The sequence below is a fragment of the Brachyhypopomus gauderio genome, chromosome 4 (genome assembly GCF_052324685.1).
Source record: "Brachyhypopomus gauderio isolate BG-103 chromosome 4, BGAUD_0.2, whole genome shotgun sequence".
Classification (NCBI taxonomy): Eukaryota; Metazoa; Chordata; class Actinopteri; order Gymnotiformes; family Hypopomidae; genus Brachyhypopomus; species Brachyhypopomus gauderio.
In genome coordinates, this window is record NC_135214.1 from 21,545,768 (window position 1) to 21,559,850 (window position 14,083).

General features: G+C 44.3%; 1 protein-coding gene across 2 annotated transcripts; it reads left to right on the forward strand.

Moving 5' to 3' along the window:
* The first annotated feature begins 898 nt into the window (after positions 1-898).
* Positions 899-14,043, forward strand: LOC143512552 (acylamino-acid-releasing enzyme-like). Of its 2 annotated transcripts, XM_077003015.1 has the most exons (23): positions 909-1,278; positions 1,889-2,018; positions 2,510-2,636; positions 3,784-3,871; positions 4,296-4,371; positions 4,457-4,548; positions 4,667-4,741; positions 5,071-5,208; positions 5,353-5,444; positions 5,571-5,611; positions 5,718-5,839; positions 5,939-5,999; positions 6,187-6,284; positions 6,507-6,558; positions 6,644-6,732; positions 6,855-6,993; positions 9,623-9,706; positions 9,787-9,867; positions 11,417-11,505; positions 11,749-11,939; positions 12,111-12,213; positions 12,886-12,992; positions 13,116-14,043. In XM_077003015.1, exons 1-23 carry the CDS (start codon positions 1,267-1,269, stop codon positions 13,219-13,221), a joined length of 2,193 nt encoding a protein of 730 aa, XP_076859130.1. In that variant the 5' UTR covers positions 909-1,266; the 3' UTR covers positions 13,222-14,043. The 2 variants fall into 2 exon arrangements, with proteins under 2 accessions (XP_076859131.1, XP_076859130.1); XM_077003016.1 differs by lacking the exon at positions 13,116-14,043 and having other exon boundaries at positions 899-1,278; positions 11,749-11,848.
* Positions 14,044-14,083: the final 40 nt, after the last annotated feature.

The window sequence follows — 14,083 nt, forward strand, 5'->3', positions numbered from 1 at the left end:
ATGAGCCTTTAGCAGCAGTTCACTGATCCTGCATCTTTCCTCTTCAGACCCACTGGCAGCCATTCTCACTATAAATACCAGACCTGTATGACATGTAAATCTCATATGTGCACAAACAGCCCTTACATGGAACAAGCAAATGGTGTGCTTGAAAAACCTGCCAAAATTGTGCTTTTGTGTATAAAGTTTAAAAGTTCAAAGCATCAACAACAATCGAGAAAACATTAAAAACAGCATTGTGTATGTGGTCAGCTCATATGGGCTGTTTGGAGAAAAAAGAACAAGTTGTATTTGGAAACATTATTGGTCTGTGTAAAGTTTCTATACATGTTGTGTTTGTATAATGAGAAAAAAAATCCTTTATGAAGAAGAGACCCTGGCATCCATGTAACTTGTGAGTTGCAACAGGGGAAATTTGAAAGGAGAAGCATAAATTTAAATATTAAACAGCAACAGAAAATAGCTGAGAACTTTAAAGGGATTGACATAAAAATGTTACATTCACTGTTGTAAGTGCAATGAGCTATTATCCATGTAAACCATTGTAAACCTTGTGTATGTTTCAGTGTATACCTGTAAACAGTTGTAGTTGGCTTGGTGCATCATGTCATGTTATGTGATGAATGAAATAATGATCCTACAATACATTTCAGTCAGGAAAAAAAGAATAAATAAGAATTTGAAAAACAAGTGAGTGTACTTTTTTGTTGAAAAAGAAAAAACAAAAACAAGAGTCCCTTGTAGCCAAAGGGGTAAGAATGTGTGGAAAATGTTGATTTATTATTTTAATTATTCTGTATCTGATTATGACAGACGCAAAATGTCAAAAGAAATGTATACTATCCATTTTTGTGATATATTTTAGACAATATTTAGACGCAAACCCTATTTTAAAGCACGGTGCTGTGTGAACTAGCTGCTAAGCTGTCACTTCCTCGGGGAGCAGGGGTGCGCCTCCGTGCTGCTGCTGAAGTAAACACTATTCGCTGTTAGCTGGGCTAGCTGCTGTCTTCATGCAAGGATTTGTAAAAATTTTCGGCATCGTAAAGACATTTAGTGTTTAGATCATTTGTGCCGAGCTTTTCCTCTGGATAAGCAGCCCTTTAAATGATCCAGGCAGCTAACGCTAGCTGATCTGATCAAACCAGGAGGTTGGACCCAGACCCGCAGCTGGCTAGCTGGGCTAGATAAACACTCATCCCGCTAAAGCACCGAGCTCACTACAGAGATAAAGAGAAAACTGACCGCGGATCTTCTGGCAGCGACATGGATTTCAAGGTAAACAATGACAAACTTTTAACTATCATGTGTTTATTTACAGCGTTAGGTTAACATTAAATTCTGTGTCGTCTAATGTAATTCTAATGTTGAAGCCAGGGACAACGAGTCACGTATGGGTTAGTTAGCGTGAACTAGCGTTAGCTAGCGTTAGTTAACGTTAGCTAGCATTAGTTAACGTTAGCTAGCCTCAGTTAGCGTTAGCTAGCCTCAGTTAGCGTTAGCTAGCCTCAGTTAGCGTTAGCTAGCCTCAGTTAGCGTTAGCTAGCCAGTAGCTGCATCACTGAGGTAGTAAGCAGGCTGGCGCTGGCCCAACTCCTCGGCTGCCCGACACAGCCGTGTGGTCCGTGTCATCTCCTCCATGTTGTTATCCATCTAACACTCTTCACCGCGTCGCTGGATCAGTGTTCCTGCTGCTCGGCATATTTAAGCTCTCAAGCTGCTTATCCAGCTAGCGGGATGGCGAGCTAACTCGTCGCTATCTTGCTAGATAGTCTATCTGTAAAGTGGACACAGTATGTCTCATGTGGGGTTATTTACCCTGATATTCTCCGCCCGGCGTGTTGTGTCGCCGAGTTTCCGTCTGAGCTCCCCCCGTATGCTCCACAAGGTCACCACCAGCCCGGACTACATAGCCAAGATGTACCGGGAGCAGAGCCAGTACCCGTCCCTGAGCCGCGCAGACGTGGGCCCGGTCATCACCTCGCAGTACGGTGGAAGTTACAGCAACATCTCAACAGGTGTGGCGGTGTAATGGACTCGGTGGCTCAGTGTTTAAGACTTGTACAGGACACACTAGCCACTTCATAGTGCAGTTATAAGAAGACGTATAAGATGTACTGTACAGGAACCACACAGCCCATGCATGAAACGGTCAGTTTCACACCAGAGGACAGTAAAGTATATTTGGGTGGTGGCCTATTCTCAACTTGGCTGTGATGCTGGTAGTGGTAAAGTGGTGGGCATTGCAGTGTTGACAACACACTGTTGGTGGGGTTTTTATGCATGTCAGTCACTTCTGGGCTGAGAATCCAAAATGATGAATCCAGCAGAAGTCCTCTCTTTAAAAGGCCAACAAAGGGGCAACACTTTAGCCCTCTTAGCCCATGTGTATAATAAAATGGTTATTAAGTGTATATTGTAAAATGAGTGTTCATGTTGTCATTATGATACAAAGAAGGATAATGGCATATATACAGTTTACTATTTACACTTCTTCTTTTCCCCCCAGAGTGGACTCAGCGAGATCTGGAAAGGAATGAAAACGTTAAATTCTGCCGACAGTACATCGTATTTCATGACAACAAATCAATAGTCTACTCCGGGCCCTCTGGCAATTGCACGGAAATCAAGGGAGAGTATGTTCTTTAACTAGCTTCCCATGAACTCACTGTCCGTCTTTAGGGAGAGTGTTCTTTAGCTAGCTTCCCATGAACTCACCGTCTGTCTTTAGGGAGAGTATGTTCTTTAACTAGCTTCCCATGAACTCACCGTCTGTCTTTAGGGAGAGTAGGTTCTTTAACTAGCTTCCCATGAACTCATGGTCTGTCTTTAGGGAGAGTAGGTTCTTTAACTAGCTTCCCATGAACTCACGGTCTGTCTTTAGGGAGAGTAGGTTCTTTAACTAGCTTCCCATGAACTCACGGTCTGTCTTTAGGGAGAGTGTTCTTTAACTAGCTTCCCATGAACTCACTGTCCGTCTTTAGGGAGAGTGTTCTTTAACTAGCTTCCCATGAACTCACCGTCTGTCTTTAGGGAGAGTATGTTCTTTAACTAGCTTCCCATGAATTCACCGTCTGTCTTTAGGGAGAGTAGATTCTTTAACTAGCTTCCCATGAACTCACCGTCTGTCTTTAGGGAGAGTATGTTCTTTAACTAACTTCCCATGAACTCACTGTCTGTCTTTAGGGAGAGTTGGTTCTTTAACTAGCTTCCCATGAACTCACGGTCTGTCTTTAGGGAGAGTAGGTTCTTTAACTAACTTCCCATGAACTCACTGTCTGTCTTTAGGGAGAGTTGGTTCTTTAACTAGCTTCCCATTAAATCACTGTCTGTCTTTAGATGGCTGTGGGCATTTTTATCTTTTCAACATATCCTCTATCAACTCTTAACATTCTTTATCCATCTAATCAAGGTCTTATGAAGATTAGTCAGTTCAGTAGAAAGAACAGCAAGGCTAGAAAATGAAAAATAACTGTACAGAAAGCTATGAAGAAAAAAATGTGAACCATCACAGAAGATCTCTAGAGCTGTTTTAGTGAGAGAATGAGTATCATATAAATGTAAAACTGCAAGAAAATTAAGTAAATGTAATTATTTGAGGAGCCTGAGTGATATGACTCACAATAATTTACCAGATGGTTACTTACTTTGTAGTGTTAATCCTGACTAACTGGAGATGACAAAAACTCTTATAAAGTTGCTTATAGAAGCATTCTTTCATAATGCTGCCCACACACGGTGTAGTTTGACTAAGCGGTTTCTCTGATCTGTGACTGCGTCCAGGTTGCTCAGCCAGGACTCCCCCTCTGGAGAGATGAAGGCGGTGGTGAGGGAGTGCTCCATCAAGGGGGAGGAGAAGCAGTTTCTGGAGGTGAGCTTGCCCCAAGACGACAGACCTTCTGGTTGGGAGCGCTCTAATAACATTACTGTCTGTTCAGCCCTACTACATGTGTGGTTGGTATAGTGTGGTGGGTATCAACGCTGCCTGGTTGTCTGGGCATGTGCGCTATTCTGTTCCAATAACAGTCTTTGATCAGTACGCCTAAGACTGTCCTCGACTATGTCTGGAACGTGAATAAAACTGGAAGTAGCAGTGGGTTAGATCACCTGGCAGGTGTGTGAACTGTACGACACAAGCCAGGTTGTGTGTGCTGTAGAGTTCACGTCCTGTATTGTAAACGTGCATGTTCGGTTCTGATGCTTGTCGTTCGTATAGGTGACCCTGTGCCCTCTGTCTTGTACCATGATATTTCTGTGCCTTGTTTGTTCCCCTAACATCTGTTCCTGTTTCTCAGATCTGGCACAGGAACCGAAAGATAAAAAGCCTCAACCTGACGGAACTGAAAAAGCATGGAAAGGTGTATGAGGATAGTAAGTGCTCACGTTATGGATCTAGGACAAACGAACAAATGTGTCGAGTCATCTGAACCACTATGTCCCCCACCCCGGTTGGTAGGTCAGTTTGGCTGCCTGGTGTGGTCTCACTCCGAGACTCACCTCCTGTATGTGGCGGAGAAGAAACGGCCCAAGGCGGAGTCCTACTTCCAGGTCTTACACCGCACATGACCAGCACCGGTCTGGTTATCCATGGAGTGCGTGTTGAAAAATATCAAAGTGTGTGTTAACCGCCACCCGCTCCGTTTCCTCTGTGTTTCACCTGCTACAGTCAGGTTCTGAATCCACCCTGCTTGGTGATGAGGATGAGGTGATCAAATCTGAGAAGAAAGAAGACGGCATCAAGGTAAGTTTAGGTTTTCTCTGACATTTTGGGGGTTTTTTTTTTGTGGGTAGCTCTGGAGTGGGTGTTTGTGGGTCAAATATTTTTTATAAAACATCTTTTAAAGTAAAGTAAAGGCTAAAAAGTTATCAAGCTAAACTAGGGCTTGGTGATGATTTTGGATTATTTTATTGCAACTGAAGTCAAGGATTCTGCACAAAAAAATTCCCATTGCCATTTTTTAATACAAATTTATTTAGTAAATGTGCTGTATGCCTGTATTATATGTGTGTAGGTAAGTGGTGCGTCCTCACATGAATCTGTAATAAAAAGTTGTGATGTTTCTCCTGCAGGGGGAGCAGTTTGTGTACTATGAAGACTGGGGAGAGGCTTTAGTCAGTAAGGCCACGCCTGTTCTCTGTGTTCTGGACATTGAGGGGAACAATGTGTCCGTGCTGGAGAGTGTCCCGGACAACATCTCCCCAGGACAGGTGCGCAGGTGTATGAGGGGCAGTCACTGAAGCCCTTCACCTCACGTCTTTTCTGTGTGTGTGTGTGTGTGTGTGTGTGTGTGTGTGTGTGTGTGTGTGTGAGAAAGGGAACTCTGAGCACCATTGTAATATCTGCACCTACAGGCGTTCTGGGCACCTAATGACACAGGTGTGGTGTTTGTGGGATGGTGGCATGAGCCATTCAGACTGGGCCTGAAATACTGCCCCAACCGAAGGTGTGTGGGGGTGTTTATGCTTGTGTTGGTGGGGCCAGACTAAATGTTTTACCTCACATATCGAATGTCATGCAATATTGCAGCAGCCGCCTCACTGCTGATGTATTCTGTGTTTCTGTATGCTAGGTCCTCTCTGTTTTATGTGGATCTCACCGGTGGGAAATGTGGTAGGGCGTGCTTCTTTGCTTTAGCCTTTTGCCACACACTGTGGCCCGTGCTGTGTGTAGCTGTGTGTAGCTGTGAAGGAAACACTCTGGTCCTCTTCTCTCTCAGAACAGTTGTCGTCTGACTCGTCAGCTGTCTGTTCCCCTCGGCTGAGTCCAGACCTGTGCCGCATCGTCTACCTCGAGTGCGGGGTGTACGGCCCCCACCAGCAGTGCAACAGGCTGTGTATGGTGCGTGTGTGTGTTTGTGTATGTTTTGTGTCTTTTTAAAACTGGAGATGTTTTTTGTAACATCTAATCTCATTGTCTTGCTTTCGCAATGGAATGCAGTATGACTGGTACACTAAGAAGACGACGGTGGTGGTTGATGTGGTCAAGAGGCCCAGAGAAGGTGCTTGCTTGCTCTCTCTGTCTGTCTGTCTCTCTGTGTGTGTGTGTGTGTGTGTGTGTGTGTGTGTGTGTGTGTGTGTGTGTGTGTTATACAACTTTATGTGTGTTTATACTATTAATGCAACCTTCCTCCGTGCATTAATGACTATGTCTATATGGCCGTACTGATCAGCCTCAAACATTCACAGATGGCTTTACGGGCCTCTACAGCACCGAGCTGTCTCATCAGTGCTGGTCAGCTGACAGCCAGCGAGTCCTTGTCTCTTGTGCTCAGAGAAGCCGCAAGGTATTTCATAGCAACCATTGCCTAGGAACCTTTCTCACCATGGTAACCTTTGTCATGGAGGCAGTCATCATAGCAACAATTTTGAATTTCAGACTAAGTACTTTATCTCATAGCCCAAAAGAACCAGCTTGTTTGTATAATATTGACGGGCAGTGAGCTGGCTTTTCCAATCTTCATTGTTCCTGAGGGTTTGTAACTGCACATCTGTGTGTGTTTTTGCAGGATCTTCTAGTGGTTGATACTTCTACAGGCCAGGTTACATCTCTTACATCTAGTGCGTACATCAACGTTCTCCAACGTCACTTCTACCTCGTGTTGTTTGGGTTTCACTCATTTACCAGCGGCCTCTTCTTCCTTAGATTCCAACATGGGAAGCTGGTGTCTACTGACCATCCACAGGGATTTGATGGTGGTCAGTTGTTCATCTCCAAACAGCCCTCCAAGCCTGGTAACTTTCTACTACAGCAGTGGGCTACGTGAAGAAAAATGCTAAACAATCTGTGGGTGCAGACCCTAATATGCACCCAATATGCATGTTGGGCGGGGCATTCATTATTGCCCCTCCCACAGAGAGTGGGCTTTTTGCCAGTGAGTGGTTCAGAAGATGAGATGTCATGGGTCACCCTAGAGGAAGCTCAAACACAGCCTGAAATTGATTGGAAGATTCTCAGGTTTACCCCGCCTCCTGAAGAAGACAACAGCCAATACTGTGAGTTTGCTGTCGGCTATAACATTTACATTTATGGCATTTGGCAGACGCCCTTATCCAGAGCGACTTACATTTTTATCTCTTTTTTTTTATACAAGTGAGGGTTAAGGGCCTTGCTCAGGGGCACCTCAGTCATGGCCTCAGGTCTGGGAATCAAACCCATGACCCTCCGGTCACAAGACCAGTTCCCTAACCGCCAGGCCACGACTGCCCATATAACTAACTGCTACATGATGTATGTATACACAATTATGGAACGCTGGTTAAATTTACTAAATATTACATGTAGGCCTCTTCCAACTTGCTTCTGTTGCACTGGTGTGAGTTGCTCCCTACCTCCGTAATACAGTGGTTTTAGAGAACTAAACTGATCTGACTAAACAAATTTGGCCCCCTTGTAGTACATTTCTTTATATTACACGATCATTCTGTTGTTATTAGGTTTGGACTTGAGCAAGGTAACCCTGTGCTTGGGTACAAGGAGACCTAAGACTACAGTTTTGTCACATCTTTGCAAGGTTCAGGAAGTAGTTTCAGCTCCACTAATATTCTTCCCATCTGGTTTTTTGTAATGATGCCTAAACCATTTACCTCAACATGGGGTAGTGGTTCTGACATTTGTGTTGTCTTTTTAAGAGTTGACTTGCTCCCTCTGTCAGACAGCACAGCAAACACAGCTTTGTGGGTGATTAGTACTGTTTTATTCATGAGTGATCTCACAGTGACTGATACATCCCCAAAGCAGGAGTTATCTGTGAAGATACGCTTCTCTAATTCAGCTGAGACAGCAGGGAAACATGGCCCAAATCTAATGAGGGGTTGCCAAAATGTTAGTAACATTAAAACTTCATAATTTTGTATGTTATGTATCACTTATATTACATGAATTTAACATTCTTAAATTAATGAGCTTGTCCTGAAACCCTGTAGTACTTAATCCTTAAATGTAAGTACTCTGGCCATGTCGCTCTCATTCACTACTTCCTAATTTGAAGCTTGTGTGCAGTTCTTTGTAAATCATGGAGATTTATTGTTACGGGGAAACGCATCCCTGATCTTGTCCCTTTATCTTATGTGTGAGTTATACCGACGTTTTCGGTTCCGATTGGGTCACTTTCATTTACGATCCTTAGATCCGAACACGTATCTGATGCGACAGTGTGACTCTGAGCGGCCTGATCAGACTGAGACTGCGACATCACAGCCGGGTCCACACCTAATGTCTAATGTTGCACTCCCGGGTCCACACCTAATATCTAATGTTGCACGGTCAGCAGGGTTTTATCATCCAGATGTTCCTCTCCAGTGGAGCAGGTTCCATAACTCCACAGAGACCCAGATGTCAGATACAGGCCACACGAAGATGCTGTGAACAGTAGGGGTGTGTTTAAAAAATCGATTTTTCAATTCAAATCGATCTTCATTTGAATGATTCGATTTCGATTTATTAAACCTGAGATCGATCTTTAGAATTGGCCAATTTTCCCCGCATATTCGTACCGTTTTAACGTCTCGCGTTTTATCTCGCGTGACGTGCTTTAATTCCACCTTTTAAAGGTGTACGAACCCTGCAAACACGACTTTGTTAATCGCGCTGAAGCGCAGCGTGCAAAGTTTCAAAATTTGAGAGGTGCACAAGCTCGTGAAGCGACAGTGCACGAGTGGAGCCAACGCGTCAAGTATAAAGCTGTGAAGTTTTCTCAACAGCTGGCAGTATTGTTACTGCACAAAGGAGCTGTCTCACTCCTCAACATGTTGATCAGCTCATTTTCTTGCAGAAAAATTTGACAATCTCCAAGATGTCAGAAAGCAGTCATGAATAAATCTTAGCTTTTGGACCTTAATGTTTACAATATTCAGAACTATGTTCATAAATGTTTTTGTTACATGTTAAAAAAAAAACTTAATTTGCACTTTAAAGGGCTGTTCAAAACCGCTTTCAATGCCTTTTCTAGTAAAGGAGCCATGTGGAAGTGTGTGCATTAATTGATATAAAAACGCTAATATCACAGTATAAACACTAATATCTTAATACATTTTAATAAAGTTTGAGTGTTCCTTGTATCATTACAACATTTCACATTCAAATTACACGTTTTATTGTAACTGAAATCAGATCGAATCGAAAATCGAATTGAATCGGGACCTTGTGAATCGGAATCAAATCGAACTGGGAAATCAGTGGTGATACCCAGCCCTAGTGAACAGCCTAACAACTCAGATTTGGTTCACCTTACCTACTGGTGTAAAAGTACTTTTGAATCATTTTAAATGAATGGTTTAAATGCCTAAATAGGAAACCACATGTCTATGTATTCATTAAAGCATTGGACATCATAAATTGAAGAAATATAGTGAGTGCACTTGGACTACAGCATATAGAGTGAGCCTGCAAGAACCCTGCCAGCCACTAACTGACAGAAATATGCGTTTTGTCAGCTCCTGGTTTTCTGTTAACTGTTTCTTCACAGATGTTGAGGATACTCCAAAATGGTTCTCTCATCCAAACTGCTACACTACGATTAAACCGCATGTTCCTTCTCCTTGTGTATATTTCTGATCGTGCGGTAGACACACATTTCACATTCTGCTGCGTTTTCGACTCCGTTTTCTCTTTTGCTGGTATCAGCTGGGCTGGACTTTGAGGCCATACTGCTGAAACCAAAAGATGTGCCAGAAGAAACCAAGCTGCCCCTCATCGTGAACCCCCACGGTGTGTACCGCACCACGTCTCCACTTCCCAACGAGCTGCAGCGTTCTGGGTCTGATCCGCCTCTCGTCTCTGTGTTCCAGGAGGACCTCACTCTGTAATACTAGCCGAGTGGCTTCTGTCTGCCGCAGTGCTTTGCAGGGTTGGTTTTGGTGTTTTACTAGGTGAGTAAGATATACTATACGACCATGTACCTGTTCTATATGTCCGGTTACTCTTCTGTCCTGGTTGTCTGAGACCTATTGTCACCTGTGCTAAACTGTGTTGGGTAAGCAGTGAGGTTTGGAGTGGCCCTAGAGGTTCCTTCTTAGAGCGAAGTTACTCTTCATGGGCTGACTGGATGAGCTGGTTGTTGTATCTGCCATGGACACTGGTGTTAAGTCAGTGGTTGACTGGATACGTTACACAGGTAGTTTAGTATGGGTCATTGTCTCTTGGGCACATTTGTTGGCAGTGTGTACAGACATTTTACATTACTATGTTGAGTGTGTTATCTGAATGGTGTGTGTGTGTGTGTCTGTCTTAAGGTGTTATTTGAAGGAGTGTGTGTGAGAGCGAGAAAGAGCTGGAGTTGTAAGATGTTATCTGAAGGACAGGCACGAGTGCGTGTGCGTGTGTGTGTGTGGGGAGTGTGAGTGTAAGCGTAAGCTTGTTCTCTCTCACATTAACTCCTGTGTGAATTGTTTGCCCGTATCTGTGTGTTCGTGTGGAGGAGATAGAAAAATATTGGGTAAACCAAATGAAAAATTCAGCTGCAGTTAAAATCAATAATTTAATGAATTTCTGTATTAACACCATGTTTTATGGTACTAACCACAACTGTGAAACTTTCTTGTGTTTCTAATGACCTAAAAATAATACAAAGAAGACAAGTATTACCAAAAGACCTCGTCTTAAGGCCTACATGCAAACATGTCTGTTAAACATCATTAATCACTGGAACTAGTGGAACCATGGTTGGACGTACCTGGTAGAATTCATGAACAGGATGCTACTTAAACACCAGGTTGTGTGTAAAAGGCCAGATCAGCCTTTACCATAATGCTTATAGAGGCAATCTAACTGAGTTGGTCTTTGGAAGCCATTTTCAAAGTAATTTTCGAGTCATTCCTTATGAAAAATCAAACCTACCATATTGCATGTCATTGCAGGTTATGGGAGAAAACATGATGCGAACTGGACCGTCTCTGCTGTGCGAATGAGTGTGTTTGTGTTGGAGAGTTCATACATGGCTACTACACACCCTACGCTGCTGATGTGTGTGTGTGTGTGTGTGTGTGTGTGTGTGTGTTGGAGAGTTCATACATGGCTACTACACACCCTACGCTGCTGATGTGTACAGAGCCGCAGTGTGGATCTTGGACCACTAACATTTGTATCTGTGGTTTGGCCCAATGTAAGACAGGAGGAGACAGCTGCTCCTCTGTCTGCTGCCTTTGAAGTAATCCCAGCCAAGCAGAAACCTTGGACCACTTTCCTTGAATCACTCACGTTTCCTTGAATCACTCACGTTTCCTTGAATCACTCACGTTTCCTTGAATCACTCACGTTTCCCTGGCCCAGTCACGTTTCCCTGGCCCAGTCACGTTTCCCTGGCCCAGTCACGTTTCCCTGGCCCAGTCACGTTTCCCTGGCCCAGTCACGTTTCCTTGTGCGTTTGCGAACTGCTGGTAGGTCCTGTGTGACCCGTTCTCTCTGTGTTCTATCTGGCAGTCAACTACAGAGGCTCTATTGGCTACGGGCAGGACAGCATCCTCTCCCTGCCAGGACACGTCGGCACACAAGATGTGAAAGATGTTCAGGTATGTCTCATCATGCTTGCGTTAATTATTTTCAACATGTTTATTAGGGGCTCTCACTAACTGAGAGTAGTTTTTAACGATTGTAGCTAGTCCTGCAGATCTGACCAGTGTTTAATTCTCCATTGTGTTATTCATTTGCTTACTGTAATTGTTTGAAAAAGTGTGCATGAGAGACATTTTGAAATGAATGAACGTTGTGTGTGTGTGTGTGTGTGTGTGTGTGTGTGTGTGTGTGTGCGCTAGTTTGCGGTGGAGAGTGTTTTGAAGCAAGGTGGCTTTGACAGAGAGAGGGTTGCGGTTGCTGGAGGCTCCCACGGTGGTTTCTTGGCGTGCCACCTGATTGGTCAGTACCCAGACTTCTACAAGGCGTGTGCAGCCCGTAACCCGGTCATCAACCTGGCCTCCATGGTTGGCAGCACTGATATCCCTGACTGGTAATAGTAGGAACACTTTATCTCTATTTAAAAATGACTTTCAATAATTTCTCTTTAAAGGGGGCGTGGCTTTAGTTCTCATAGGGACACGGCCAATTGGTACCTTGCAGTTCAAACGCTCTCAGTGGACAGTGCATGTTTTCATTACTGTGTTTGTATATGTGTGTGCAGGTGTGTGGTGGAGGCTGGGTTTGATTATAACACTAACACCCTTCCGAGTCCTGCTATGATGGAGCAAATGCTGAACAAGTCTCCCATCACACACGTCACACAGGTGAGCTCGTGTTCTGGTCCACGCACCGCACCATCACACACGTCACACAGGTGAGCTCATGTTCTGGTCCACGCACCGCACCATCACACACATCACACAGGTGAGCTCATGTTCTGGTCCACGCACCGCACCATCACACACATCACACAGGTGAGCTCGTGTTCTGGTCCACACACCGCACTATCACACACGTCACACAGGTGAGCTCATGTTCTGGTCCACACACCGCACCATCACACACGTCACACAGGGAGCTCGTGTTCTGGTCCACACACCGCACTATCACACACGTCACACAGGTGAGCTCGTGTTCTGGTCCACACACCGCACTATCACACACGTCACACAGGGAGCTCGTGTTCTGGTCCACACACTGCACCATCACACACGTCACACAGGGAGCTCGTGTTCTGGTCCACACACCGCACCATCAAACACAGCACACAGGTGAGCTCGTGTCCCCGCCCACGCACCGCACCATCACACACGTCACACAGGGAGCTCGTGTTCTGGTCCACACACCGCACTATCAAAGACGTCACACAGGTGAGCTCGTGTCCCCGCCCACACACCGCACCCTTCCTACCGTTTCCTGGTCAGCTTCATCTCCACAGCTGCTGTGTTCTTCTGAAACTTCTCCACATTCAGTTCACTATGTGCATCTATCCGTAGGTGAAGGCACCTGTGTTGCTGGCCTTGGGCGCAGATGACCGGCGGGTGCCCAGTAAACAAGGGCTGGAGTACTACAGGTCTCTGAAGGCCTTGAACGTGCCAGTCAGGTAAGGGCTGGAAGGTCAAATGGGTCATCGGGAGTTACTGAAAAACTAATCGTAAAGAAAAGTCTGAGTTACTACATTTTATTTACCGTATATAACACCATTATGAATGAACTTTGTTCTTAGGTTGCTATGGTACCCCGACAACAACCATTCATTGTCCAAAGTGGATGCGGAGTCCGACGGGTTCATGAACATTGTTCTGTGGTTCATCCAGCACTTCTCCCTCTGACCTCCTGTTACAGCTTCAACACTACGTAACTGTGTGTTACAATTATCAAAATAAATGCTAATCAGTTAAAGTTAAAATAAAGGTGATTTGTCAATTTGACAAGGACTACATGGTAACTAATGATGATGGTGGTGGGAATTCCTTAGCAGCTGTTAGCATGGTTGAACGGGATGATTAAAGTTTTAACTAGAATATTTATGAAACACTTTCAAAAGGAAAAAGCACTTGTTAGCAGGGTTTTTTATACCTCTTAGAAATGATTTTTACTATGAAATGAAATGTACAATGATGGAAGATAAGAAGGAATGCATTAGCAGTCTCTGAGTTCATTAGCGTGCGGTCCTAGGTAACTGCTTCGGAATGAACGATCTGGTACGCTTGAAAATACTTAATTCTGGTACGTCGATGTTCATGCACTGATTTTAAAAATGTACTACTTGAATGATGGCAGTCCCAGCCAAGGCCCTAATGGTGTACCAAATGGTGGTGTGGATTCTTCTAATGGTGTACCAAACGGTGGTGTGGATTCTTCTAATGGTGTACCAAACGGTGGTGTGGATTCTTCTAATGGTGTACCAAACGGTGGTGTGGATTCTTCTAATGGTGTACCAGACGGTGGTGTGGGTTCTTCTAATGGTGTACCAGACGGTGGTGTGGGTTCTTCCAGCACTCTGCTTAGCTGCTCTCATTAATGTTCTCTTGTTGATGATTGTGCCATATTCTAGATTCATGAATATTTTCATTTGCAGGAAGATTTGTGTTAACCAAAGTTTTTTTTTTTCATGTCTTGTTCTTTCTCACAATAAAAAGGTTCATATGGTTTGTCTCGGCTTGATCTTTTTCTCCTCCTGTCTTGTTTCTC

Excerpts from the sequence above, each read along its gene's own strand:
- LOC143512552 (XM_077003015.1), top strand. Across the intron at positions 6,733-6,854 it reads CAAACAGCCCTCCAAGCCTG|AGAGTGGGCTTTTTGCCAGT; the intron begins GTAACTTTCTAC and ends CCCCTCCCACAG. Across the intron at positions 12,214-12,885 it reads CCATCACACACGTCACACAG|GTGAAGGCACCTGTGTTGCT; the intron begins GTGAGCTCGTGT and ends ATCTATCCGTAG.